At 37.0% G+C, this 27,813-nt stretch overlaps 1 protein-coding gene across 1 annotated transcript in view; it reads right to left on the minus strand.

Annotated features, from left to right (window-relative positions):
• LRP1B (LDL receptor related protein 1B) overlaps window positions 1–27,813 on the minus strand; it is a 632,825-nt gene that overhangs the window by 369,007 nt on the left and 236,005 nt on the right. The window contains exon 3 of the mRNA XM_053947419.1: window positions 1,446–1,583. Coding sequence (XP_053803394.1) covers window positions 1,446–1,583 — 138 coding nt within the window. The remainder of the gene's footprint in view (window positions 1–1,445; window positions 1,584–27,813) is intronic.

The following is a 27,813-nucleotide window of genomic DNA, read 5'->3' on the forward strand; positions in this document are numbered from 1 at the left end:
AACATATTTCATTGCCACTAACATGGGATTATACTTCTAGTCAATTTTCTTTTTTTTCTGATTTCACTAATCTTGTGATTTAAAGACTTAAAATACAATAAAAATATAAGACAGTTATAATAGAAAAATTATTCAGCACTGGAGATTTTTAATCTGTCTTTTAATCCTGCGTAATTTACAGAAAACCATGAAATATTGAGGAATGTAAATTTAAACAGAACTTAATGAATCAATACTTTTCTCTGAAAAACACTCACCTGCAACTTCAGGAAGTTTCAGTATAGGCCAAAAAGTGCTTTGGCCTGTTTAACTTCTGGGGTATTTTTTGGATGCTAGGCTCAATATGCTGACACAAATTTTGATTTTGTGTAATGCTCATTGAACAAGGACTATAAAACAGTTGAGTCTTCAAGAAAAGAAGTGATTCCTATCACTGTGAATAAGAATTTTCATATATTTTATGACAGTCTGTATCCTCACCTGGTTATATAAAAATAACTATTTGTAGTTTTGTGAAGTCAGCAGTATTGTACTGGCTTTTTTTTTTTTTTTCCTAATTTTAATTTATTTTTTCCATGTGGCTTATTTTTGGTGTGGGCTTAGATTTTACTCTGACAGCTCTGAAAATATGCCCACATGAAATTTTAAATTCTAATTTTACTTTCTGAACTCTACCATTAATTGTATCCTTCACTGTATATTGTCATTTTGCATTGCAGCAGAAGTCCCAGCACCTGTCTCTGAGCTTCTGGTTTAGAAGATGAGATCTGTTGAACATCATCAACAATCACTCATCTGGAAATATTCTTATTAAAAATAACTGATTCAAGGAATCCAAGATTTGGCCCTAAAGCTATCCCCAGTGCAGACCTCAAAAATTCATCTCAGTTGAGCTGAGATATTAAATACTTGACCTTCACCAATTTCTATTTAAGATTTCTCATTGTCAGAATTTGGTGACTACATTATTAAACAGTAGATTATTTGCATAAAACACTTCTGAAACAAAGCCCTCCATGTAAAATAATGCTCATAGAAAATTTAATATATTTTTCAGTGGTTTTCTTTGTCCTTTTTTATTTTTTTTAAAGCAGAAGTTATAAGGAAAAGAAAATTAATTGTGGCAAACATTGTTTGTGCTGCCCAACTTTTGCTCAGTAAAGTTTCCTCATCCTTCTTTTGATAGAAGAGTTTCCATCATAGCAACTAATGCAGGAAAAGTCTGAAAATCTCTGTGTGTTTTTTACTTGCATTTGGTTTTCACACAAAATATTTTTTTGAATTAACTTGAAACACGTTTCTATCAGTTCTCTTTTGGATGTTTTACATATATTCCCACACACATATATACCTATATGTATTCCCAAGGAGTAAATTCTGGTTCTCTTTGAACTCAAAGAAGAAAATGCAGTGGAAGAGTTGAGGGTAGAGCAATTTTCACTCACCCCTGCAATGAACTCCTTCGTCGTAGCCATCGGAGCAGTCGTAGACCCCGTTGCAGAGCTGGGACAAGTGGATGCATTTGTTGGTGCCAATGCAGCTGATGAAATTCGGGCTGCACTTGAAATCTGATTCCTCAGGACCTAAAGAACAGATGGGAAATTTCTTACATATTTCTTACATATGTTTTTACATCCACCACAAGGCAAAGAAAGTTCTGCACCTTGTTTCCTTTTTAAAGCTAAGGGTGACACTCTGTGTATTAGTTCATTTTGAAGAATTTGTTCATTTGGAAGATTTTAGGGCCTTGTTATCACACATAAATTCATCAAGAAATAATTAGTGTGATTACAAATCAATGGCTCAGAGGATTATTTCCTAAAATACATGTGTTTTGCAGTTGCTAAAATAAGCTTTGTAGACACTAAAAAGCATAATAAGATTTTCAATTGACCTGTGAATATCCTATCAAGAGTCATATCAAGAGTAACAGGTACCAGCATTTACTTCCACTGCTGTGCTATGCAGATAATTGTAGATATTTATGAAAATACATATAAATGTCACATCTTTGTGGCTGCATTAGATGAGAGAAACTGTTGCTCCAGCCCAGGAGACTGCCTCAGAAACTGCACAGTCCAGGATGGAAGGGGGAGGATAATGATGCTATGATTGCTCCCTTTGGGATACCACCCCAGCTGCAATCACTTCTCTCTGTCCCCTTCTCCCTGAAGTGTTTGGTTCAGGGAGTTTTGAGGGAGCTTAGGGACTCTTGAGAATCACTTTTGTTTATCTCTTAGAAATGGTTCTGACTGATAAATTTCCCCCCATAATTCCACACTGTAAAGACAGATTTTTAACACAGCAAAGAACATTTGGAGGTCTGAAGGGTTTGGCTCAGTTAGAGGTTGAACCATAATTTACACATTGTGTATCATTAGCTACTCACAGACCAAAGGGGTGAGAATTTTTTAGGAAAACAACTTGAACCTCATGGATTTCTTGTGTTGGAGCTTTGGGTCTGTGCTGAGCTCTGGCAGCTTGCAACAGTCCTTTAGGGAAATCTATCCTTGGATGCACAGTGCTCAAGTGCAAGATGCTTTCACCTCCCTCAAGGCACTAACTCCAGGAGGAAGGACAGAAATCACTGGCAGTAGCTGAAAGCTCTCTAATTAATAAGTTGGAAAATCTAATTTTTCTCAAGTCTTGTCTCTTGGAGTCAGCAGGACAAACCATTTGAGAGGAATCTACAACTTCTATAACAAATGTGCTGAGATGCCTCTCAGCACAGACCATTAAGTAAAAAATCTAATGTACAAAATTTGTCCCAATTAGAAAACCCCCAACAGCACAGGGCAGTGCTCTCCTTCCCCAAGCAAAGCAGGAGCTTCTAACAGGGCCCATCCCTTGTGCAGGAAAAAGGGATGCAGTGCTCTGCTCCCTCCTCTGACCTTCCAGCTCCACACCTGGTACCCCTGAGGGACACCAATGACATCCTTGAGGAATTCCTGATTACAGGGATTCCTGATTACAGCATGCTGGCTTTAGGGGTGGAAAGGCAGTGCTTGTGGGGATGAATGTACCCTGTCTCAAAGGATTTGTGTGCTCCCAGGATGAAACACAAACTATCCTCACCATGCTCCAGGTTGAATACATGCAATTCAAACATAGAGGGATTAAAATGTTTCACAAAGAAAATGTATTCCCTGCATTTTTCAGTAAAATACATGAAGAACTTAACAACAGAACATTGAAAGTTGATCAAAATTCATCCTAGATGTCAGGATTTGCTGACTATGGTAATGAGAAAGAGAGAACCAGACAGTTTAGGTTTTAGGCATTTTATTGTTCATTTTGTACCCTGGAGGCAGGACACTTCATGCCATGAAGCATCCCATGTACCTACAGTACCTACAAGCCCTGGCAGTGCCAAGCACTCCTCCAGGACTGGTTTGACTCTGCAGACCTTTGAAGGATGAGCATAAATAAAGCAGCCCAAAGCTCAGTGCCAGGTAGGTCATATAAAACCACAAGGTTTCACTTGATTCCCACCTCAGCTGCATCAGCACTTGAAGGCACTTGACACGTAAATAAAGCAAACTAATTCTCTGATTTGCCAGTAATAACTTGCTTATTCTTTGTGTTAGAGCATCTGTGATAGAATGTGAGGAGTGAAAAAGTATTTTCTTCTAATACAGAGAAAATTCTTTGGAAAAAAAAAAAATTAGATCTGTGAAGCATGTCAACCATGGTACCTGCTTATTACTATAAACTTGAGATCACTTGAAGGTTTTCATACTTTATCAAAGGGAAAATTTCAGATCTGTGACCAAAACTATAAAAACATATTTACATATATCCTACATTTAATGAGTGAAAGAAGGAATCTCTGATTAACATTTAAACCTTTAATAGACTAATCTGACACGTTCCTATCACATTTTTGATTTGATGCTACTTGCTTTTAAAATACAAGATTCCTCCACGACACAAACATTGCGCAATTCTATACATATTGTCTAACTCAAAATACTAATAGAAGAGCTTGCTAATAAAGATTTCTTTGACTGGGAACATGGGATGGGACACTGAAAAACACTCCAGGAAGTATTACTCAATTTGTTTTGGTTTTGAGAGAAACTTTGTGCACCACTTGTGAAAGGAGAAGATTGGAAGTGATTCCCTTATCCATGTGATAAATTCATTTGTACTTTGACTTGCTACAAGCATCATGCTTTGGAAGGCAACTTGACTTAAAAGTGAAGATGAGCTTCAGTCCTAAAAAGTCCTGTTTTATAGAAGTTTTGTGACTTATTTTGTCTGCAAAAAAACTCTAAATGGTAATAAGTCTCAACCATCAACACCAGTAGAATAGAACAGCAGGCCTCCCTGCCCACAATTTCTATGACCTCTATTGAAAAAACTAAAAAAAATTAAAAAGCCAAATCAAGCTGCATGTTGTGATGCCTTTGAAGCAACACTTGCTTCTCCCACTGAATCCTTCCCAGCTGCTGCACTTTCTGAAATGTCTAATGCAAATAAAGAAGAGTAGCTTTTTATCTTGTTTACACCTCTTCACTCTCCCTTTAACAGACAGCCACTTCTGGCAGTGTTATCAAGTGAACTTCGGGAAAAGGAATTTAAAAGTGTTCTTCTTCAAAATAATCTCGGTGTATTTTACATCAGTGCAAGAATGCTAAGAATATAAAAGACTGATGGTGTCTTTTCTTCCCTTCAAAAGACATAATAATTCCTAGGTTTGCCAGTTGGTGGAAAAATAGTCAAAACTACTGGCTGCAATTATGGTAATACAACATCTCGATGTTTCAAACATTCATCCTGGGACGCTGCTTGGAGGGCAAAGAGGATGCAAGCAGCTCAAGAGAGTCGGCTCAGGAAGCAGAATATCCAAGTGTTTCTGTGAGTAATTGTCTGGGAACAGATGGCTGAGGAATGGGGAAAGAGCTGAGCTGCAGAAGCTGAGCCAGTGCGATGGGGGAGCCCCCCAGGGCTGCAGGCAGGGCTGTCCCAGCCTCAGCGGAGGGTGTTTGGGCACTGGGTGCTTCCCTAGGGACAGGGGGTGATGGTCAGGTTTGGTGAGGGTGCCAAGGCCAGGCACATTCCATTCCAGGTGCACAGATTCTTGCTGCTTTCCCTGAATCTCCAGAAAACAACCTGTGCCCAGAGACAGGCTGGAAACGGGAGAGAGATTAATTTTGGGTCCAGATTTCATTGGCTATCAGATCACCTGGGAAAGCCATTTCTGATTTGGTCACTGGAGGAAAACTGGACAGAGTTTTGGCAATACCTGTGCAGGTCACAGGGAATCCAGCTCCAGCCCCTTCAGGGAAGGGGCCCTCAGGTCAGGAGGGTTGGGAAGAGGTCAGGGAGTCCTTGTGATGTCCTCCAAGAGGAGACAAGGGGAGGAGTCAATCACAAACTCTGGGTTCACACTAAAGAAGCATCACAAGAAAGTATTAAAGGCTTCTGTCAGAACCAGCAGAGACATTTCACCATGGACTCCTCATAGGGCATCTGTGAATTTGTGCTTAATGAAAACTCTGCCTGCCTCACCTCAGGCTCCTGCTCCACTACATTTCAAACTGGAAAATGCAACTAAGGCTCTACAAACTGGTTAGTTCCACTATTTTTATTACCATATATAGTACTGTTAATTAGCAAAAATTATGAATGAATTATGAAATTATTAATTATTATTAATTATTTCATTATGTACATTTCCTTCTTCTGAAGAAAAAAAATTATCTTAGAGAAACATTCTGTCTACTCTAACATAAATTTAGGTACAACTTCACGTACTAAATTTAGGGGGGTTGCAAAGTATGACAAAAGAATATTTGCAAATTTCCATCTGCACTTGGATGCACAACACAAATTCAAGGTTCACAGGAAGTTATTAGATTACAGTAAAACATACACATCCATTTATTGGAAATTCAATAAGTGATGCTTCTATTTGACAACTGTTACCAAAAAAAGCATCAAAGCTGCTACTTCTGTGTTTATTTTTTCACCTTTGTCTCTCTCAACTATGATTATACAAAGTGCTTTCTCCTTGAACAACTTAGGCAAGTAGTTGGAATTTTAAGCAAGAGACAAGGCAGCCAAATGTGGCACATCCTTTTACATCACTGCGTCCAATTTACCTCAAGACCAGCATTTTTTGAGCAGCTCTAATCCTGGGCTGTCCTCAGCCATGAGAACTAATTATACCAAACTGTGGGACATCTTCAAAATTCCTGTTGGTGTTGTACATCAGTGACTTGCACATCCTTCCTGCTCTCCTAAGTGTCTTGTTGGAGTGAATCTTCTCCACAGTGAGCAGTTATCCTGAACAAAACCTTATTCCATGGCCTTTGAATTAAATTCTATCTTAAAGAAGAAGAATCAACACCAATTTTGGGATCTCTCTGGATAAATATGGGTTTAAATGAAAGCACTATGGTAGATAAGAGTATGTGGCTTGTCAAACACAAATATAAAATTGTGAGGATTTTTTCTCTCTGTTAACTTTCTTGCAAAGCACTGCTGGTGAACCATTTCTACGGTGACTCAGAGTGTGGAATATGACATTTAAATTTGCAGATTTGATTTTAAAACTTTATTCTTTAAAATCACTCTTGGCAGCAAGAAACAACCTGCAACATGTGGCCCAAGTAACGTAAAATATCTGATACAATTTTAATTGTGAGTAGTCTTCTCACAGGTGGGGTTTTTGATTTATCTTCTGCCCAGTTCATTATCAAAAAACAGAAATTTCAAAAGTGGTCATCTTTTAGAAAACTTATAATCACAGCATCTTAAAGTCATGTCTCTGCCCTTGCCAAGACAAGACATATTGTTCCTTGATGAAGACATTGCTTTTATGGGAAAATTAGATGGTTTTGTATTGGGTTTTCTTTTCTTTTTTTTTTTTTTTTTTTTTTTAACTTAAATATTTGAACTCTCACAGAGGTTGAATACTAGGTATTAATTTCTGTATTTTTAAGTTCATCTAAGTGTAAACTAAGCACATAGGGTATCTAATGGTATGACAACTGCTTTATAAAGTCAGCTTTTACAGACTAGAGGCACATTTCTAATACCAAGACTTTGAAACACTGGGATAAATGTATGGAAATGATTTAAAATCCTCTGTGCCATCTTATATATATGCAAAGAAAGAATTTCATATTTAATAAGGATTTATGCTGCATAAGTAACCCCTTATCCATAGTTACTTTTATCCATATGCTTCATTCAACCATGCAGTCTGATAATTAATATAAATTTGAAGTCACCTTCAATCAAATCAGATATTCAGCTGCCCATGTAAGGAGAATAATAAACATTTACAATAGGATGTGGATAACTGAAAAAAAGAGCAAAGTAGAAGTATTGAGCTGTAACAGCACAAGAAGTGTAAACTCTGACCTCGCAGACACAGCATTTTATCTACAAAATAACACTTCAAAAAAACAATAAAATCAGTGGCAACCAGTGGCTTTGTGAGTTGGCAAGTGAGCAAATGCAGCTCCGGCACACAAAAGTCATGGCTTATGACCAAAGCTAAGAGAGGAGTTAAGACTGTAGAAACCAACACCAAAACAAACAGAAACAAAAGAGAAAATGAAGAACTTCAGAAATCAGAAGATGCCTTTGATCTGACCAGCAGTTATCTGTGCTGGCTCCACTTGTCACACGCCTGGTGACAAGTGTCTGCTCTTTACCTGGGGGATGTCAACAGCTTCTTCTGCTCTGCATAGGCAGCAGAAAAACAGCTAACCTGGTCAAATTCCCAAATTCCATCAGAACAGCTACCCCAGCCAAACATCCCAAATCCCATCAAAGCAGTTACCCCAGCCAAATATTCCCAAATTCCATCAGAACAGCTACCCCAGCCAGACATCCCAAATTCCATCAAAACAGCTACCCCAGCCAAACATTCCCAAATCCAACCAAGGACTTGCATTGACCATCTTAAGTCTCCTCTTGAATCCTGTGCTCAGTTTGTGCTCCTCATACACAGCAGACTTTGAGGGGCTGGAGCGTGTCCAGGGAAGGGAATGGAGCTGGGAAGGGTCTGGAGTACCAAGAGCAGCTGAGGGAGTTGGGAAATGGGCTCAGCCTGGAGAAAAGGAGACCCAGGGGGGATCCTGTGGCTCTGCACAACTCCCTGACAGGACAGGGCAGCCAGGTGGGCTCTGTCCCTTCTCCAAAGTAATAGGACAATAGGAAATGGAGTCAATTGGCACAAGGGGAGGTTTAGATTGGATATTGGGAAAAATTTCTTTCTCTAAAGGCACTGGGACAGGTTGCCCAGGGCAGTGGTGGGGTCACCATCCCTGGAGATATTTAAAAGACAATGTGGTCCTTGGAAACATGAGTTAGTGGTGAACACAGTGGTGCTGGACTCAATAATCTTAGCAGGCTTTTCAGACCTAAATTATTCTATGATATATAATTTGGTCAGTTAATAATAATAATAATAATAATAATAATAATAATAATAATAATAATAATTTTTAAAATCCACATGAAATTTCCCTTCCAAATGATGGTTCCCAATTCTGTGCATTACAGCAGACAAAACAGTTCAAGATGTTATCTGTCTGTAAAGCTTAACAAGGCTCACAGTGGCTCACAAAACTCCCATTCCTGGACTCCTGTGACACCCTCAGCACCAGAATTGTGCACAAATGAACTCGCAGGTGCAGCACACAGTGTATGGATATTGACTTTATGAGCATCACACTTTTAGAGTAATGCTCTACACTCCCCTTCTCCTCTGAGTGGGTTTGTACACACCAGACAAGCAAAAAGCAATACAGTCTAAATCTGTTACACAACAACTTTGATTTTTTAAATACTTCATTTCAAACCTGTTTGCACAGTGCCACGATAAGGGCTCTGTCAGCTCTGTTTGAGATGTCTTTTCAGCAAACACTTCCCCTCTGGCTCTGTTTCCTGCTCACTGCTTTCTGCGTGTCAGACACTTGCTCATCTTCACTGCACAGATGTAAATAATTAACAGGGCCACAGGACTCATCCTTTCTCCTGTAATGGAGCTGATGGCCACTGGAGACAGGGGGAACGCTGTGCTGAAGGTTGCACAAAAGCTGATGGAGAGGAAAAAAGAGGTGGAGGAAATCCTTCTGAAACAGCTCAGCACTGAATCATTATCCAAAAATCCCTCTGGGCAGTCTCAGGCTGGGGTGGGGCTGGAGGCAGAGCACAGCTCTTGAGGGGGTCAGGCCAAGAGCAGCCACCAGAACTGGAACCTGAATTAAGTGTGGTTTCCACCTAACATCACTGTTGCCACTAAAGCTATAAAAGCCGTGCAGGTATTCAGATTGATAATAGTAAAATCAACTCAATAACAGCAAAGTCCATCTCTATTCCTAAATGAAGTTGGATGTTTTGCATCCCTGAATTATCTCAAACTAGAAAATGCACCTAGCAAAGGGAGAAAAGCTCACCTCCTCAGCCAACCTCCATCTAATGCTACCATTCAACAAGAATGGGGTATTTCTTCACTGAACAGCTCTAAATGTAACCGTTTCTGGATTAAATACAGTGACAAAATGGTTTTTGTTTTGTCTTTTTTTTTTTTGTTTTTGAAACAACGTTCAGGGTGATCAGTGAAATCCATGGCCACAACTGAAACACCAAACCTTACCTCACTCCCACTGCTCTGCAGCCTGTCTGGTTACAGAAATAAACAAAGAACAAGTGATGGCAAAGAGAAGAGGAGAGGAAGCGAGACTAGTGTAGCCTGGGGAGTTCCAATATTCATTCCCTTGGTGTGAGGAGCTCAAAGTAATAAATTAATAAAGCTATAGTGTTCAAACACTGCAACACTGTACCAGAAAGAAAATTAAGATCAGGGGAGAGGGTAACACAAACACCTAACTTTACTTTATAGAGGAACTGACAAACACCTAAAGTACAAAATATGTTTGTGCTTGCATTTTTTTCTGATGTCAGTGAAAATTACACATTCAAAGAATTGATGAGGTTGGAATGTCTACTGTGATTGTCAGCAGGGTAGCACCTCTATGCAAAGCAACATTTTCATTCCTATGGAACACGTTAAAAAATGCAGTCTTTACTAAAGTCAAGATAAATATCCTAATTTTTGTCATTTTTCTTAAATCAAAGCCTTCTCTCTACTGCTTCATATGCACATATGACCTACTACCATGTTAATATGGTCCCTCACCTTTCCCATTCCCCCTTCTACAATAACCTGGAATTGTGAATATAGATATAAAAAACACGTCTTGCATAGTTTTTAGTCCTCTGATATGGCTTAAATATTCCTAAATTTCACCTTTCACCTTAGAATTTTCATTTCAAATTGCTGTAAATGAAAAGATGTAGACTTGCAATATTAGATAGTATGGAAGATAAAGCATTATCTCACACCAGCTATCAAAAAACCCCTCTGTGCAGTCAGGAAACACTAATCAAGATATTTATCTGTAGAGAAAACCGGTGGGGCTTTGAAGCAAGAATGAAGAACTGACAAGAGAACACATCTAGCATGATTTTTTCTTAAAAATCAAATCTCTGTCTAGTCTTACAAAGCTCAGTGTAGCAGTAGGTTTTTTTTATATTAAAAACAACAATAAAACAATTCTTGCCGTTACAATCTTCCATCACAATGGTCCAACATAACACAGTTATGCATCAATGTACTTTATATCTTGTTCAATGACCACAACTTCAGCTTGAGCAGTAAAACTTCCCAGAGATGAGAGAATTTGTGCTCTTTGTCACAGACCCTAAAAATTAAAAACCTAATCCAAACATTTACTAAGCTCTTGCATGTAGTATTTATCAGAATATAAAGAGAGGTCCTTGTATGTACCAACATCAGCAAAGTCATTGCTAGTTTATATTCCCTGGTTATTTTTAAGGAATGGCTTTACAAACATTTGCCAATGATAAGGAGAAAGAAAAAGAAAAAGCATGTTCTCAGGAAGCAAAAATAATTAATATTCTTTGTACTTGCAGGGATAAAAAAGCTTTGGTAATGGATTTTTTTGTGATTTACTACAACACACCACAGTAATAATTTATGATCAATGAAGTAAAAAATGAATATATTCTCATGTAGATGGTCACTCCTCATTAGTTATAAGGAACCTATTTTTAATTTGGAGATTTTGATTTAATTAGTGTCACACATCTCAAGGCTGCCTTGTGTCAACTGCTGTAATGACTCGATGTCTGTGTGTGGCACAGCAGTGGCTGCTGCTGGGGTCTCACTGAGAAAATGGCACGAGGTGAACTAAAGTGCTAATTACCTAAACAATTAAAGTACACAACACCAGCAAGATTGTAACATATCAGCTCTCATGTTATAGATGGTTACATAGCCAAAGTGTATAAATGTCACTTGGGAATGTTCTTGATAAAGCAGTGTAGATGTGCAATGGAACAGTTGGATGCAGCAGCCACCCAAAGCTCTGCAGCACCCCAAACAGACATTGCAAAAAGTCTATTTGACATTGTAACGTGTGTGTGACACATTTACACACATCATCCCTCTCTGTACAGACCTTTCCATCGAGTTCCAGCTCAGCTCTTCATCAGACACAGAAATTGCATCCAATAAAGATCCCCTTATAAGAAGATTTTGAGTGGATCATAGCAATACCAAGCTCTGATGGAAACCCAAGGCCTGCATCTTATGAGCAGTTATGCACTCCCACACAACCTCAGAAACGCCTATGGCCTGAGAAGGAATTTACCAAGCTCACTTTTCCATCAGCAGAACTGGAATTCAAACACACAAACAGTTCTCAAGCCCTAAATTGCACAAAATTTCCCATGGTTGGATGACATTCGTAACATAAGACATTTTTAAAAACAAGACAGGACTAGAACATGTGGTGATACTTTAACTCCTAACTTTAAATAGCAAAACACAAAGTTTTCATCTCATTTGCAATACTTTCAGATGTTTCAGCAGATGATGTTAGTATCAACATGCATGTTTTATTTACAATTTTGGGGTAAAAATTTACCATTGAAATGCTGTGTTCTATAATCACATGAAAAATTAACTTTGAGAGCCAACACTGCCTAAGTATTTGAGCTTAAAAAAAATCTGTATTACTTATTCATTTTAAAAATCATCTTATATGTTTAATTCAGCTTTAACACAGAAACTTAGAAATAGTTCTCATGCATTTTTAAACCAAGTTAGGCAGTTTCCAATCATAAACTTACTCATTTTTATTTTGTACACAGACATATAAATTTCATCCAATTAAAGTAAGTGTTTTACTTGTTTTTTCTTACATAGTCATGCACTGAAAAGATGAGAACCAATTTCAACTGCTCTAAGTACAAAATAAAACACTATAAAAGATTTTATCAGCTTTGTTGGAGTTTACAGTGTGTCAAAAAGATAAAAATGGCAGGGCTTTGTGTTGTGCAGACACTGAGGGTCCTGTTTGATTGAGTATTGGCCCATAACTATAAAATGACCTGGAATTTCTTTCATTTGGAAAAAAAAAATAACATATGTTGGTGTGTATATCACAGTAAAATTTCCATCTCTCACAACATCCATGTGTTTTCCCTTCCTTAGTGATGAAAATAAGAGAACAACACCTCAGATGGGCAAAAAAAGTAGAAAAGCTGGCAAAAGAATGCTGTATTGCTCACAGAAAATGTTGAATTAATAATTCTTAGAGACTTCTAAAAGGCTTTGTAGTGTTATAGGTACTACAACTCAGAGAGAAAAATAGCTTCACATGTTTACCAGCAAAAAATTAAACAGCCTTCCCTGCTCATTTTTGTGCTCTTAGAATAATTCTGAAGAGGCATTATTGAAGGTGATTCAGTCCTGGCCGCATCAGTTTCCCTACACAAAACCCAAAGTGCCTCCTGCTAACAGCAGACAAAGAGCCTGTGTCAGACACAGCTATGGTGTTTTTTAGCTCTTTCAAGGCAGATCTTCCCAAATTATTGAGCAAGTATTAATGAAATTCATGGGGAAACCTCCAGCTCATCCAGCTGCATTCCCTCTGAAACAGGATTCTGCTGAACTCAAGGCCAGGAGCAGGAGCACCTCTGGATGTGATCCTTACCCACCTGCCCAGCAGCTCCTGGAGCTTTCTGAAGGTGCAAATTGCAAAGAGCTGGACAGCTCAGGGTGTGTCTGAGCTTTAAAATGTCTTTTGCAGTTCAATTCTTGTGAAAAATGCATATTTGATGATTGGCTTTTCGCAGATATTAAACTGAATGTTATATGTATTATGTTATATTGATTAGAAGTGCTGTATTAATATTTTAATAGTATGGTAAATGTAGCTTTGTAGTTAAAATAGAAACTATGTATGTGTTTTTTTTTTTTTTTTTAATGAATGAGATACTCACTTTGAGAGAACAATCCCAAAACACCTAAATCTTCCAGAGAAGAAGAATTTATGGTTCTCTTATCAGAAGAAGCTAATTTCTTCAGGCCTTGCTCAGACTCAAAGACGCCGTGGGGATTAGAAGAAGGAGTTGACATATACCAGACAGAGTTTCTTATTTTAAATAGAATGTATGCATAACCATGAAGTATATATGAATATGCAACAATGCCTGGTTTTTAAGGGTTATTCCTTTGTTCATAAAACATGCTTGTTGTGGCTTAAGTGCCCGAGAGCATCCGGACGTCCGTAAGTCTTTGCTTTTTATTGTCTTGTAATTGTCCTCACTCTAAATTTTTATTACTCTAATTGTATTACTATTTTTATAACTATTTTATTATTATTAAACTTTTAAAATTTTAAAAACCAAATGATTGGTGTTTTTCACAATTCTGTATGATCATGTTTGAAAGAGAAATTGGTATTTCACCACTAACAGAACAGTCCAGAACACTGGAATTTCCAGGAAGCCATGCCTGGCTGGCAGCAGAATCTTCACCAAGTGAAGGGGACTGGGGCATTAAGTCTGAAGAAACAAGAGCAATTTCATGTGAAATACAGACAGAATGCATTGGGGCTAAAAGTGTTATTTGTCTGCTGAGTTCTGCTCACCAGACATTTCCCCCCTCATCACCAACAGCCCAGCTTCTCAGAGCTGAGCATGTAGATATTCACTGTTTGTTTGTTTGTTTACTGCTTGTAGATATTCACAGTTTATAGGATATTTCAAGCTTTCCATCATGTCCTAGAAGAGCTGAACACTTCAGAGGATTCAAGAGTAAAGGAAGTCCAGAAGTGCAGGGGCTTTGACAGAGACAAAGGGAAATTAATGAGAACAGCCAAAAAGCTGGAAGACAATAACCAAAACCATGTTCTACTTTCCATCTTTTACCATACCTGGCACCATCTTTTCTACAACTTATAATGCCAAAAAACTATTCTATGATCTCAATCTTCTGTCTCTCCTCTTCTCTCTTCAAAAAATAGTGCTGCTAAGCCATGAGATTCATCATTTCTGACTAAGGAAATCACTTCCATCATGGGGAGCTTCAGAGAGTGTTTACCAAGAAATCCAGCCTTTATTGGTACTCATCAAGATCTAGCAGAGATGTGTGTGTCACAGAACAAGCTTTAAATATTATACTCCAAGATGAGAAAACAACATCCTTTTGGTTTATTAAAAAAAATCTGTAAATGAATCCAAGACCTTATTAAAATCATATGTATAACTTAAATCACCATTAAAAACAAACAAAGAAAGAAACAAACAAGAATAAACAAAAAACAACAAAACTTGTTATGAAATTATGAAACAAAATCAAACCTCTTCCATATAAATCTATGAAATGGTAATTACAATGGTAATTATATTACTTAGTAAAATTACCAAACATAGACACAGAACAAACACAACATTTTTGTTCTACATACACTATTTTTAGAAAGCATTTTATGTACCTGAACTAGAAGTTTCTGGTAATAAACTAATTGTGAGGCAAAATTAGTGTGTTGAAGATAGAAATGAAAATATGCTTCTATTTTTAACAGGGATAAAACCATTTTATGGAAAGTATTTCCTCTCTTTCACAATAGGACTGGTGGTAGAAAGATTTCCAGATAATTGCAACAGAGTGTAGTGAGCTGGACTGATGATTGCTGTTAAGACTATTTCCTACAATATTGGGCTTTAACTGTCGAGACTCAAGATTTAAAACTATATTCAGGTGAAGAATTGCAATGTTTTCAAATATCAAAGCCAAGAAAGTGTCAAAATGGTTTATAAAGAAGATATATATTATTCTGGTTTTATATATAATAATCTAAACCTTAGAACATGCTACTTTGTCAAAATGAAAGTGGAGTTTCTGTCTAAAACTTTTTTTTTACTGTCTTGTGGTAACATGCGGTGACTCAACAGCTAAAGTTCAATATGGAAAAAAAAATTAGTCCTGGGTCTATATTTAGCAAATATTCTAAAGCTTTTATATAGATCTGTTAAAAAAAAAAAAAAAAAAACCACATATTTAGACAGAAAAAACATATAATTGTCCTTGTAATTGCATGATGGTTAAAAATAAATATAATCCTTTCTATTTTTGTTGAATATATAAGTGTTGAGTAGAGAGATAGTAACCTTCCCACTGATTTACCTGTAGCAAACAGACCTGGGCCATATTGGTCTGGAAATTTCTGGTATGAACTTGGTATTTTCAACTTCAACTTTGCAATGAATCTTCCTGTTCCAGCAAAGGGATGACATGAATGACATCAAACTGATTATTTTTCTATTTCATACATAAAAAAGCCCTACAAAAAAATTTAAGACATGGTTCCAAAATATTACCAGTGACTCAGTATTCAGTAATTCTTGCTGAGAATCAGCAGTGCCTAAAAAAAATGGACAGGCTCAGTGCAGCTGGGAATAAGTGCTGCAATTTAAGTATCTTTAGAGTAGGGACATTTATCGTTCACTTGAAATAGAAAGCAGAAATTTTTCAGGAAAGTGACAGTACATAACAGATATTGGTGGGGTATTGGTATTTTTTTTTTTTTTTTAAGTCTACAATGGTTGACTAAATAATGACAGAAATCCTATATTTGATAACTACAGAAGACACATGGGTGAGTCTGAGTGCTGCCAGAATCATTTCCACCCTTTACAGACAAGTTCTAGGAGAAGTAACTCATTTATGTGAATATAATTTCCAGAAATTCCTTTTGTGGTTAGTGAACCTATCTGCAGTGCTCTGGCATTTGGTGAAGCACAAGAGACACTTTTTTTCTGATGAGAGCAGCTCAGAAAGAAAAGACTGTAATATTCATATTTTACCTGAATACATTCCTAAGGACTTTTAGGGCACATATATTTAAAATATTCAGTTTAGAGCCTGCTACACTGACAATGTTGTCCTATTAATCTCCAGAGTTTGCCTTTGTGCTTTATACTTCTGGGCTAGAACCTAAAAAGGTAACAGAATTGTGTTCCTGTTCTTAGCACTGCTTAGTTTTCATCCATGCTCAACTCCTGTCAACCTCAGGCAGCTTCCACAAGAGCAGGATGTGATTTTAGTTATCATCCATTCACATTTCTAAACATTCAGCTTCTCACAAATAAATGTCTTTTATTTCTTTTCTAAGTAAAGCAGCCAATGGTGTCCATAGATATTTTGCTTAAAAAGAAATATTTTGCAAATATTTAATTTTCTGTCTGTTTATTACCTCTCAATTACCTCTCACACTTTCAGAAATTTCTGGGTGTAGATCCAGAGCTCATAAAGCACGTGGAGTGAAATCAGATGAAATTTGGACAACTAAATTCAGTGCGAAGACTGGAAAAGTCTCCTTAACTCAGTGAGTGAAATTCATTTTCAGTTCAAAGCACTGCTATGCAGAAGCACCTTGAAGAGTTGGAAAGGGAGATGTTTGCACAACACACAGGAGCATCGTGGAAGAGATGAGAATGCAGCTGCCACATACTAACTTCAAAATAATTAATTTTCCTTTTTCATTAATTCCAGCTGGGATCACCTGGGCTTTGAGGGCTGTATCTACATCAATGACGGCTCTTATTGCTCCAAGAGGAGACTCAATAGTGTTTGTTTTTTGCTGGGCAAAGACCTGAATTGCAGGTTAAGAAGGCTGGAGTGCAGTGTTTGTACTGTCCTTTTGTGTTTGCTGAAGATGGAGCAGTGCATTGCCACAGTCTCCTTTTCCAGACCTCTCCCATTGCTGCACAAACACCCTGCAGTGCTTCCCTCTGTGAAAATATCTCATCTTTAAGAACAAAGCCTGTAAGGATCCAGTGTTGTGCCCAAATATCCATTTTTACCTTGCTAATCTTGCTTAAAAAAAGTAATAATGTCAGGGCCTCTCTATAGTGAAACTTGCATTTGTCCTCTGACTAAAATCAGACACCAAAATCAATTGTGTTGGTTTTACTGTCATTAGTGATGGTGGAGTCACCCCTTCTGTCTGAGATTTTTCTGATGTCCTTCTAAGATCAGTAGCTGGGATAACATTTTATCCCCTTTTTGCTGGTTCAAAAATGATGTTTCATTCTAGTGCCATTGAAATTTGTTTCAATTTTAAAAGAATGTAGGAATTTTTCTTTATTTTTTCAACCTGATCTTTGACCCAGATGTCTCAATTATAAAGAGTTTAAGTAAATAATGGAGTTGGAGGGAAGTATTTTAAATACATCTTTCATTCATGCCCTTTCTCACAGATGCTTTTTTTTTTTCTTTTTTTTCCCATGCTAGAGATGATTAAAAAGGAGAAGTCTACACCATGAAGAATGGTCTCTGTCTAGGGACCTCTTAACTACAACAAATACATAAAAGGTGATGTTTCCCTTTCTCTCTGCTATTGTCCCTTGGATGCTCTTATGGAAAAAAATGTTTTATATATATATATATATATTCAATATGCTGTTTGGAGGACTTTCTCCCATATTTGTTATCTCTGCCTCCTGGTGGTCTTTGTTTTTTTGAGTTTTTATTTTGAAAAAAATCCACTTTTAAGAATTTCTTTAGTCCTGACTCATGTTCTGCTATTCACATGCCTTTGCCTGGCAGTCACAGGCTTTACCCTGGTGCATTTATTTTATACATTAAAAGGAAAGTATTGAAGCTGAGATCACAATATCAAAGAATTGGCCCTATTTTTCCTAGCAAATATATCGCCTGCTTTTCAGATCTGTTCCTTGGAATCTTATTCCTCAACTTTGCCTGTCTCAGGTTTGCTTCAAGGTAATACTCTCTTGTCAGAGGAACAATACTGAGTGACCCTCCCAGGCTAGGAGCCAGTATCCAAATCCATTTCAAGGCCTTTATTCTGCAGTTAAACAGAAATGCTTTTCCCACTTACTTTCATAACAATAGTTGTGAGGCCCCTTGCTCCAGGCAGGGGCTCATGTAAATATTAGTTTACAAAGTTTCTCCCCCTCACACTGCCTGCAGAACAGCTGCAGAATCCATCAGTCAGTACAGACATCAAGGAGAAAATAAAATGAAAAATGGTATTAGTACGAACATCTCTGAATAGACAAAGAAATACTGCAAGCATAACCCAGGATCAGAGACAGAGAAAAATCACAAAATGGTTTGGGTTGAAAGGGACCTTAAAGATTTAGTTCCAGCCCTCCTGCTGTGGGGAGGGATGCCACCAAGAGACAAGAAATTAGGCAACAGACACATGCAGCAAATGTGTGTGGGGGGGAAAGGCGGGGGGAAATATAAAAACAAAGCCAACCCTTCAAGATCTACATCTGCTATAACATTTTTGTGCACTTTTTTTTAATACCTACAAGCTTGCTGAAAGGCTTTGATTGATGAGTAGGAAAAAAGTTTCTTTTCTAGCTTAAATGAGTTGAAAAAAATAAGGTCTGACATATCTATATATTCAATGAATGTATTTGTATGTCCACAAATAGATAAATGGATCATTTATTCACTTCCATGAAGGCACCTTTATACGTTGGGAGATAAACAAGAGGGAGATTTGTAGAGCTCCATAGAAGTCCCAAAACCCTGTCAGCACTCACATTGTTTCCCTGTGTATTTACTGGTGTGCAGACACAACCAGCTGTTACCTGAAAGATTTTCAGTCAGAACTCTAAGTGAACTTCTTAAGTTCCCAGTTGAGCTTTTAGAGAAATTGCCATGGTTTCTGAGGAAAAAGAAAAAAAGTCCTAGACTTAAGTGCCTCAATGCAGAAACCCATTTTTAAGCTACTTGAAGTCTTGAGGCATTCTAAACCCATTTTTAAGCTACTTAAAGTCTTGAGGCATTCTGAGTTCCCAAAAATACATTGTTCTCAAGAAATCATTCAAAGTTTAAGATTTACATCTTCAAATTTAGTTCATCAGATTATTAGAATTCTGTACATCTACTGCCAGGATTTGAACTGGTTTAAAATGTGGATTTCAAGACAGGCACAGCTTTTTATTCATCACTGGGCCCCTATTTTGGGGGGTTATGTTACTTGCTGACTAATTGCTGTGCTGACCATCCTCCTCCCTGTTCCACACTTTGACTTTTACACAGTTTTGGGCAGTGTGCAGCGAGCTTTGCTTTCCGTGCCATGGGGATAATGAAATTCATGCTTGGCCTATTGTGCAGAGCTGCCAATTTTGCTCCTGCCTGGCTGTTTCATAGCATGACTTTTAATTCAGAGCAAATCTCTTCCTTTTCTGAACATGAACTGTGAATTATACAATTAGTGTCCTTTTATATCTGAAGAAAGAAATCTAAATGTTAACTAAATACAATTTTCCTCTTGATGTGTATTCACAATGGTGGCTCAGTCTTCTTAGTCCACCAACCACACACTATTAATAGCCCTTTTTTATTTTTCTTCAGACCTATTTCATCCCACTTCTAAAACTCTATTTACTGCTAAGATTTCATTTTTTTTTCTGAATACTTTCGCATCTTTGTTTTCACCAGCTTCAGTCAGTGCCTGTGCCACAGCAATTCCAGGGAGACTCTGCATTTTACCATCATTGCCTCATCTTCCAGAAAAGCAGATTTCCCAACAGAGCTCAGTAAAAGCAAAGGAGATTTTTGTAACAAAATGTAGGCACACTTTGGAATGCCTCCTTTTGTCATTTATAGGATTGTATGGATTTTTAAACTTATCCTCTTTTAGTGAGAATTTTTCTAGGTTTTCTGTTGCTAAAATGTATTAACTGTATATATATATAATATACATATATATTCATATAAATATATTCATTTGCTATAACATTTTTTATTTCCAAGTAGAAATTCAAAAGGAAGAAGAATTTGTTTTGTTTTGTTTTGTTTTGTGAACACTGTGCACAAAATGCTGTAATCTAATTGAGCTGTTTCATGTGGAGCTGAAGAAACACATGAACTTGAGTTATCCACATCTTTGATGAACAGTGACTGGGTTATTCCGTGCTTTCTGATTTCATAATTTGCTCAATAACATTCAATTAGAGCTAGTATTTCCCATGCACTGTAACTACTTAAAAATTCAGCAGCTCCTGTTCACCAAAGTCCATATATTCACACACACCAATGTAATTTTCTCTCTTGCACCAGTTCAGATTTCTGAGACCATACCCAAAGTGCCTTCTCTGCTCATTACTGCAGCTCTAGGACAACCTTGGTAAGATCAGTAACTAAAATAATTTTGTTTTGCTTTGTTTTTAATGGGCAAGCTGAGACTCCTTCAGCCTGCAACTTCAATTGTTCAGCAATTCAGACACCATCTGCTTGGTGCTGGACACATGCCACAGACAGATAAATACTCTTAGAAAGAGATGTGGTTGTTATTGCTTAATTCATCCTTTGGCTGTGCTTTATTTACACTGCAAGTCTTTCCTGCTTTATAACCATATTTACTGTCACTTGCAGGAAATCATCATCTTTTAATAAAGTTTGGGGGGTTTTGAGGTTGTTTTTTTTTTTTTTTTTTTAAGGTTTTTCTTTGTTTGGTGTTGTTTGTTTTTTTTAGTACAGCATCAAATGAACTTAAGAAAACAAATAATCAATTTTCATAAGGGCTTGGAACCTTTAACCTCCCATCACTTCTGATAAGAGCAGGTGCTGTTATCAGAACAAGAACAAGTGATGCTCCAAGACTTATTCCAGCCTTGACAGCCAACTCCAGCTCCCAGCCCCTCATGGACAACGTTACAACTCAATGAAATGAAAAGCAGTTTTCAATGGGGAAAATTGATTTTATGCCTGCATAAAAATTTGCCTGCCTTGGCAAAACTGCCTCTTGAAGAAAGGAGTATTGTTTTTTCTTCCAAGTTTGGAAAGTTACTTAAAACAAAAATAAGTTTTTCTGCTCTCTCAGCTGCTTGTTTGTTTGTTTTTCTTTTCTTTTTTTGGGTTTATTTGTTTTTTGGTTTTTTTTGAGTTGTTTTGGTTTGGGTTTTTTGGTTTTGGGTTTTTTTTTTTTTTTTTTTTTAATGGAAAGGTATTTCTTCCAATCACAGCCTGTTGGAAAGCCAAAGCACAGTCATGTGTGTGCACTCCCAGAGTTGGCAGTCAAATTCTCTTCAATTCCTGTTATCTCTTCTGACAGTTTCCCAGTAGAAAGCTGTAGCTGATCAAACCCCTCCTCCCTCCCCTGTGCAATTCTGCAGGCACTGTGCCTACTATTGTTTTTTTTTTTTTTTTTTTTTAAACAGGAAATTGTAAGGAGCAAAATCCAGCAGTGTGATGATGCTGGGAAGTCAGGGCAGCCTCAGACATCCCTCGAGCACGGCAAAGTTTGATCGTGTTCATCCTGGAAGGCAACAGTGCCCCACGTGTTCCAGACATGGATTTATCACTTCTGATTCGTGTAAGTGTCTTTAGTTCAGCCAAGCATGCCATCCTTCAAACCCACTTTTTTTTTTTTGGTGGTGAAGCTGTAATCACCAGTTCCACCCCTTAAATGAGAAATTTTTAAGCAAGGCTTCTTGTTTGAAGGCTGCATCGTCACAGCAAGCTTCAAAAATTCAAGTAGGAAATATGAATTTATTTAGAGTTACTGAGGCTGTGAAGGAATTGAATCCTTTACAAGCTGCTTTTCCAACTCCAAACTCACTTTTTCACCTAGATCTCCTTGTACCCTCTCAAAAGCGGTTTTAGTTGTTTTTTTTTCTCTCTTCACCTGAAGTGATTTACAGCTTATCTATGTTTAACAACTGGGAAGACTGCTTGAGTGACCTGACATCAGTTTCCATCCAGCAAGAGATGTCTCTGTCACTGTGACCTGGGGACAGCTGTTGACATGCACAGGGACTCCAATGATTGTCAGATCTGACTGGAACTGCTCCTTGGTGGAGCTTCAGTGACCTGCTGAGCACACACCAGCTCAGGAGAAAAAGTCCCTCAGCTCTGACATTTATTCCTTAGGCCAGCAAAACAATCAGGCTTTGACCTGTTTTGAGGCTTGATTTCAAGCTTAAGCAACCCTGAATAAAAACAGTAAAGAAAAAAAAAAAAAAAAAAAAAAAAAAAAAAAAAGAAAAACAGAGAGAACAGAAAAACTTATTTTTGTTTTAAGTAATTTTCCAAACTTGGAAGAAAAAACAATACTCCTTTCTCCATGAGGCAGTTTTGCCAAGGCAGGCAAATTTTTATGCAGGCATAAAATCAATTTCTCCCCATTGAAAACTGCTTTTGCCCTTCCCTCATCTAAACTCCACGTCTTCACCAACAAACAAATGATAAATAAAAGCAAACTAAAAAGGACAACAGAAAACCAAATGAACTCAATAGATAAAGTGCATCTGATCAAACTTCTTAATGAGTTAAAATTATTCCAGATTCTGACAGGACTATGAGATTTGATTCTTACTGAGTTCATTAACCCAATTTTATCAAAACCCATGTACATCTGACACAAAATGAGCAAGGCAAATGTTAATCCTTGCTAAATACGAAGTGTCAGGGCAGAGCAAGATGTCACAGTGGCCTTGAGGACATGGGATGAGTCCTGTCCCCACTGGTTAAACTGGTGGGAAGATCGGAGGAAGGCAGGTACAGGTGGGATATTTGGTTACTTGTGAAAGGAAGGGAGAGCACAGGGTGGATAAAGAAGCACACCCACCATTGATTTTTCTCTCTCTGCATTACTTAAGGCATGAGGAAAGCATGTGAAAACACCATTTTACACTGACAGGGGCTTCAAAAGGAGAAAAGGCAAATGTCAGCAAAAAGATACAATATAATGTATGTGGGATCATTTTAAGGAGACAGAAAGAACAGGAAGGCTGGAGAACAGTATTTACATCTAGAACAGAAAAAAGCTCTGAGAGCACTGGGTTTGATAAGTGTTTCAGTGGATATAAGAGCAACAGCTGCTTTTATGCTGCTGACCCTTTAATGAAAAGCTAGCAACTTTTAGTGAGAGAAATATTTTCTGTTGCTAAATCACTCAGCAAAAGCCACTCCTTGTGTGTTTGTAACTGATTTTTTTTTTTTTTTTCAATGCTTTTGTATAGACACACCTGATCTGGCTTCTTGGCAGAAAACAATCTTTAATCTGCACAAGCAATTTAATCAAATGATAAAAGTCACGAGCTGGGAGAAAAACAATAATAAAAATACCATCAGGTAGCCAAAAAAGCCAGAGTGAAGTAGCAAATAGAAGACACAGCAACAAAATACCTCTCTGATGGCCTGATTAATTATTCTAATTATTCAGAACTCTTTAAAAGGAGTTCAAAATGACAACTTCCCAGTTTGAAACAACATACACAACTCCTGGACAAACCATTCACATCCATGTGGAACACACAGACTAGAGCTGAACACCTAGAGAACCACAGCACATTTACCTTTAAATTAAATGCTGCTACTAAAGGTGCATAAATAAAGGTACAATTAACTTTATTTTAATTCTTATGGAAGAGAACCTTTCTACACTAACCTCACACATGAAATAAGGACAAATGGTTTAATATATTTATGATACTCACAGTCACCACTTGCTCCAATTAAAATGTTTACTGTACTATGCACCCTGTAATTCCCTCCAGAAATGCATATAATTATACAAATCATCCAGAAATATTAATGGAAAAAAGTGAAAGTTTGATTTTCATAAAATCTTCCAATGAGGTGCGGATGGAGATTTCAACATGAGTTTTATTCCAGACCCTGAATTCCAGGAGGATTTGTCAATATTGGTTGGTCTTTCTCATTTTTTCTGAATTATATATTTAGCTTCATTTAACATAACCAATGAGGCTTTAATTTGGGAAACATCAGATGAGGGTTCCCAAGGGTATGTTGATGGAGAGTATGTAAATTATTAAATTCAAGTAATCAAATATAGAGGAAAAGCAAAAATATGCCTGCTAGATCATGTATAATTAACTGCATACTAAGAGCACACAAAAGACAACTTTGGGTAATTTGTTTATTAGGCTCATAATTGAGTTTTCTCTTCTGTTTAGGGCTATTAATATTCTCTAACCTTTCTGTAAAACACCTGATGTTCTTTATTCCAGACTTTCGAGTGGGATGCTGATAGGCTAATCCAGCTCACATCCATACAATTGCATGGAGATTGTGTGGCTGTATTAGTTAATATTTGTTCTTTATTTATTTATAACAACATAAATCACAAGTAAGTTGACAGAAATCAAGGCAATTATAGGGCTATAAAATAGATGTAGGTAAAGATGACCTACACCATTAAAACTGGGGCTCATTAAGGCTGCTTTTCAAGTAGGAAAAGCTGATGGATGACTGGGGGACTATTTCCCAGGAGCAAAGTATCCCAGAAATACAGACCTTTTACCTGGCTGTAATGAGCATATTTAGTCATTACTCAAAATCAGATTAATCACCAATGCAATGCACTTGCCAGCACACACCTCTTACCAGCCATTTGACTATTTATGCATCCCATGGTGCTGCACAATTAGTTCCTGAATTCCAGTGACATTCCTGCCCTGATCTGATCTCTCCTCAATCAAACCACCTATGAATATCAGGTAACAGGGGTGTTCCTGCCATTCCCTTTGCACAATTTTGTGAATAAAAGCATGACATTCTTATTGTGCCAAAGTGGGAAAAAAAAGGCAAAAGGAGAAAATAAAACAAACAAACAAACAAACAAAAAATCATGGATTTTCTTGAACCAGCAAAAAACTTTTTGCAATATTTGCTTTGCTCTAATTGCTAATATGCCATGACATTTTTACTTAACTAAAGATCAAACCAAGGTTATTTGCAGTAATTAAAGCTACAGGCTCCAAGCACTGACTGGGTCAGAAAAAAAAAAAAAAAAAAAAAAGTATGCTGTTGGAAGAATTCCTTCAAACTTCCCTGGGCTCTTGGCTGCTCATTCTGTAGCTCCACAGGTGGAGAAAGCAGCCCAACATCCACCTGTGTCTGAGCCTGGAGCAAGATTCTGTCCACTATTATTCAGATTAACAAGAAGAGATGAAAAAATTTAAAAAAAGAAAAAAAAAAAAAAAAAAAACTAAAAAAAAACTCCAAAAAAACCTCCAAAAAAACCTCATCTTCCTTGCACCCCCACTGCCATTCCTTCCAAATTTTGTAAAACCTCTTCTACATAATAATCACAAAATAGCAGTAAATTAAGGAATTATGTACATTTGTACCAGTTCAACACAATCTCTCTCTATTTAAATGAATGCAGTAGGGAAGGATCCAAAATTGTCAGAATAGAATGAACCAGTTTTAAATAAACCTGCTAAACATACTTATATGGGAACTTCCAGGGGACTGGAAGATCTCTTTTATTTTCCTAGGAACTGCACCATAAACCATTTTTTCTTTTCATTTAGTAAAAATGTAACCTCATTTGTTTAATGAGACACTAAGTAAAAGTAGCAAGGTGATATTTTCTAATATTTTCAAGTGAACGCTGATTTTCAGTCTATACTCTCTCACACAATTTTACATACAGTTCATGTCACTCAAATCTAAGAAGGTTCTCTGTAGAGTATCCACAAAGTAATAGATAATTCAAATTTATATCCATGTACGCAGTGATACAAGATTCATCAAAGTCTTACTTGCTTATTTTTCTTAATTCAAGTTAGAGACACTAAGACAGGAAGCTCTTTCTGACACTGGTAGCTGTCAAAAAGCTTTCCTAAAAAAAGAACCTGGGAGACAGTGCTGCATTTAAATTTCCATCTGATTTCAAAACAAGATATTTTTTTCTGTCCTACTGGTAAATTACTTCAGAACACAATGGTGAGAAAGTGCCATTGTTTCAGCCTGATAAATGCTCTGCTCCCAGCTACTTTTTCCACTCCTGTACTTTGGCTGTAGTGTTTAGTTCCTCTTGCTTTTGCTAATATTCCTTCACCCTCAGTATTTCTCAGATTCTCCCGGTTTGGTCCTCTGCTCTTAGTTTTGATGTGGTTTTTGTTTAGTTTTGTTGTTGTTTGGCTTTTTTTTTTTTTTTTTGTTTGTTTTTTTTTTTTTCCCCCCTCATGTTATCTACTTTCTTCTTTAATATATGACCAAGCAGGTTTCCTCTCCATAGTCCTGTTGCTTCTTAGTTTTTTCCCTTTAGTTTCTACAACAAAATTTTTAATCCAAGTCCTGGCAGTAGCTTGACCACTCAGTTGGTATTGAGGAACATACTTTAAGATTATTACTGCCCAGTTACAAATTCCATATTAAATTTAGCCAAATTGTGCAAAGGGCTAAATGGAAAATTCTTCACAGGTAGGCCCTTGACTTATATGATAATCATTCACTCTATGATTATGTGTGAATAAACTCAAAAAGGATTCAAAAACTTTGTCTTGAAGAAACTCTATAAATTGCATCTGTCAGTATTCATCTCTCATTTTACAGCTTTTTTTTTCTCTCAAGCATCAATCAGAGTAACATTTGGTTTCCACCAGTGTTTGCAGAAAGAAAAAAAAAATCTTTGCATCCTTTCAGTATTTTCTAAAAAAATTATTTGTTCAACAACTTCAAGATGCTCTTTATCTTCCCTCCATTTGCAAAAGTTTGTGATTTCACAGGAATTAAAACTATTCACAGTTCATTACTCTGCCGACTAACAGCGTTAATTGGTCAAATAATTATTTGCTAAGAACGTTTCAGCCAATTATCTTGAAGTATGCTGCTCGGGGAGAGGGAGGGTGATTTGTCAAGAGGATGCAGCTGCCAAACACATTCTACATTATCAAAAAAAAATTCTGTGTCTGGATAGGTTGAGGAACACTTTTTTATAATACTTTTTTTGTTAAAAGGAATCTAAAGGAATTCCTATGCCAGGTCTTTCTTTTATCCACATTTCACAATGACTTTTAATCTTAGGAAAAAAAAAACAAAACCCTCCAAAAAGCTTCTTTGGGAGGTAGTCCTACTAGGGTAGAAGAGGTAAGAGAAAAGATCTGTTTAACCTTCGTGTCCTTACAGCTGTAATTGCACCACAGCTCCACTGTCCACGGGAGAACAGAGAAATTCTCAGCAGCTGGTTACAACCAGAATTAAATTTCTTTTGAATAGGACCCATCTCTAGTGGCAACACAACCTTATCTCTGCAGCTTTGTTTACTTCTCCCATTGATTTAGATCCAGAAGATAGGAGTTATTTCAGTGATAAACTTCTGAACAATGTCGGTGCAGTATTTATCCTCTTTTGTGCCATCTTTTCAAAAACTCATAAATCTTTTTTATTACGAGCACACCTTCAAAATGTTACTGATTTCCTGAGATGTGCCCCTCACTGAATGTGTCACATTTCATGAGGCAAGTAATATGAAAGTTTAGATTTAAAGAGAAAAAAAAAAATGCTCCATTTATCAACTTTGAAAATATTAAGATCTTGTAAAGAAATAATGGGGGGAAACCAATCAGAAGAGTATATACCAATTTCAATTTCAAAAGATAATTTGCCAATCATTTACTCTACTCTGAGCTTCTGTGGGGAAGTTCTCCTAAATAACAATAATTTGACTGGCAAATTGT

Source organism: Vidua chalybeata, chromosome 7, assembly GCF_026979565.1.
Source record: "Vidua chalybeata isolate OUT-0048 chromosome 7, bVidCha1 merged haplotype, whole genome shotgun sequence".
Lineage (NCBI taxonomy): Eukaryota > Metazoa > Chordata > Aves > Passeriformes > Viduidae > Vidua > Vidua chalybeata.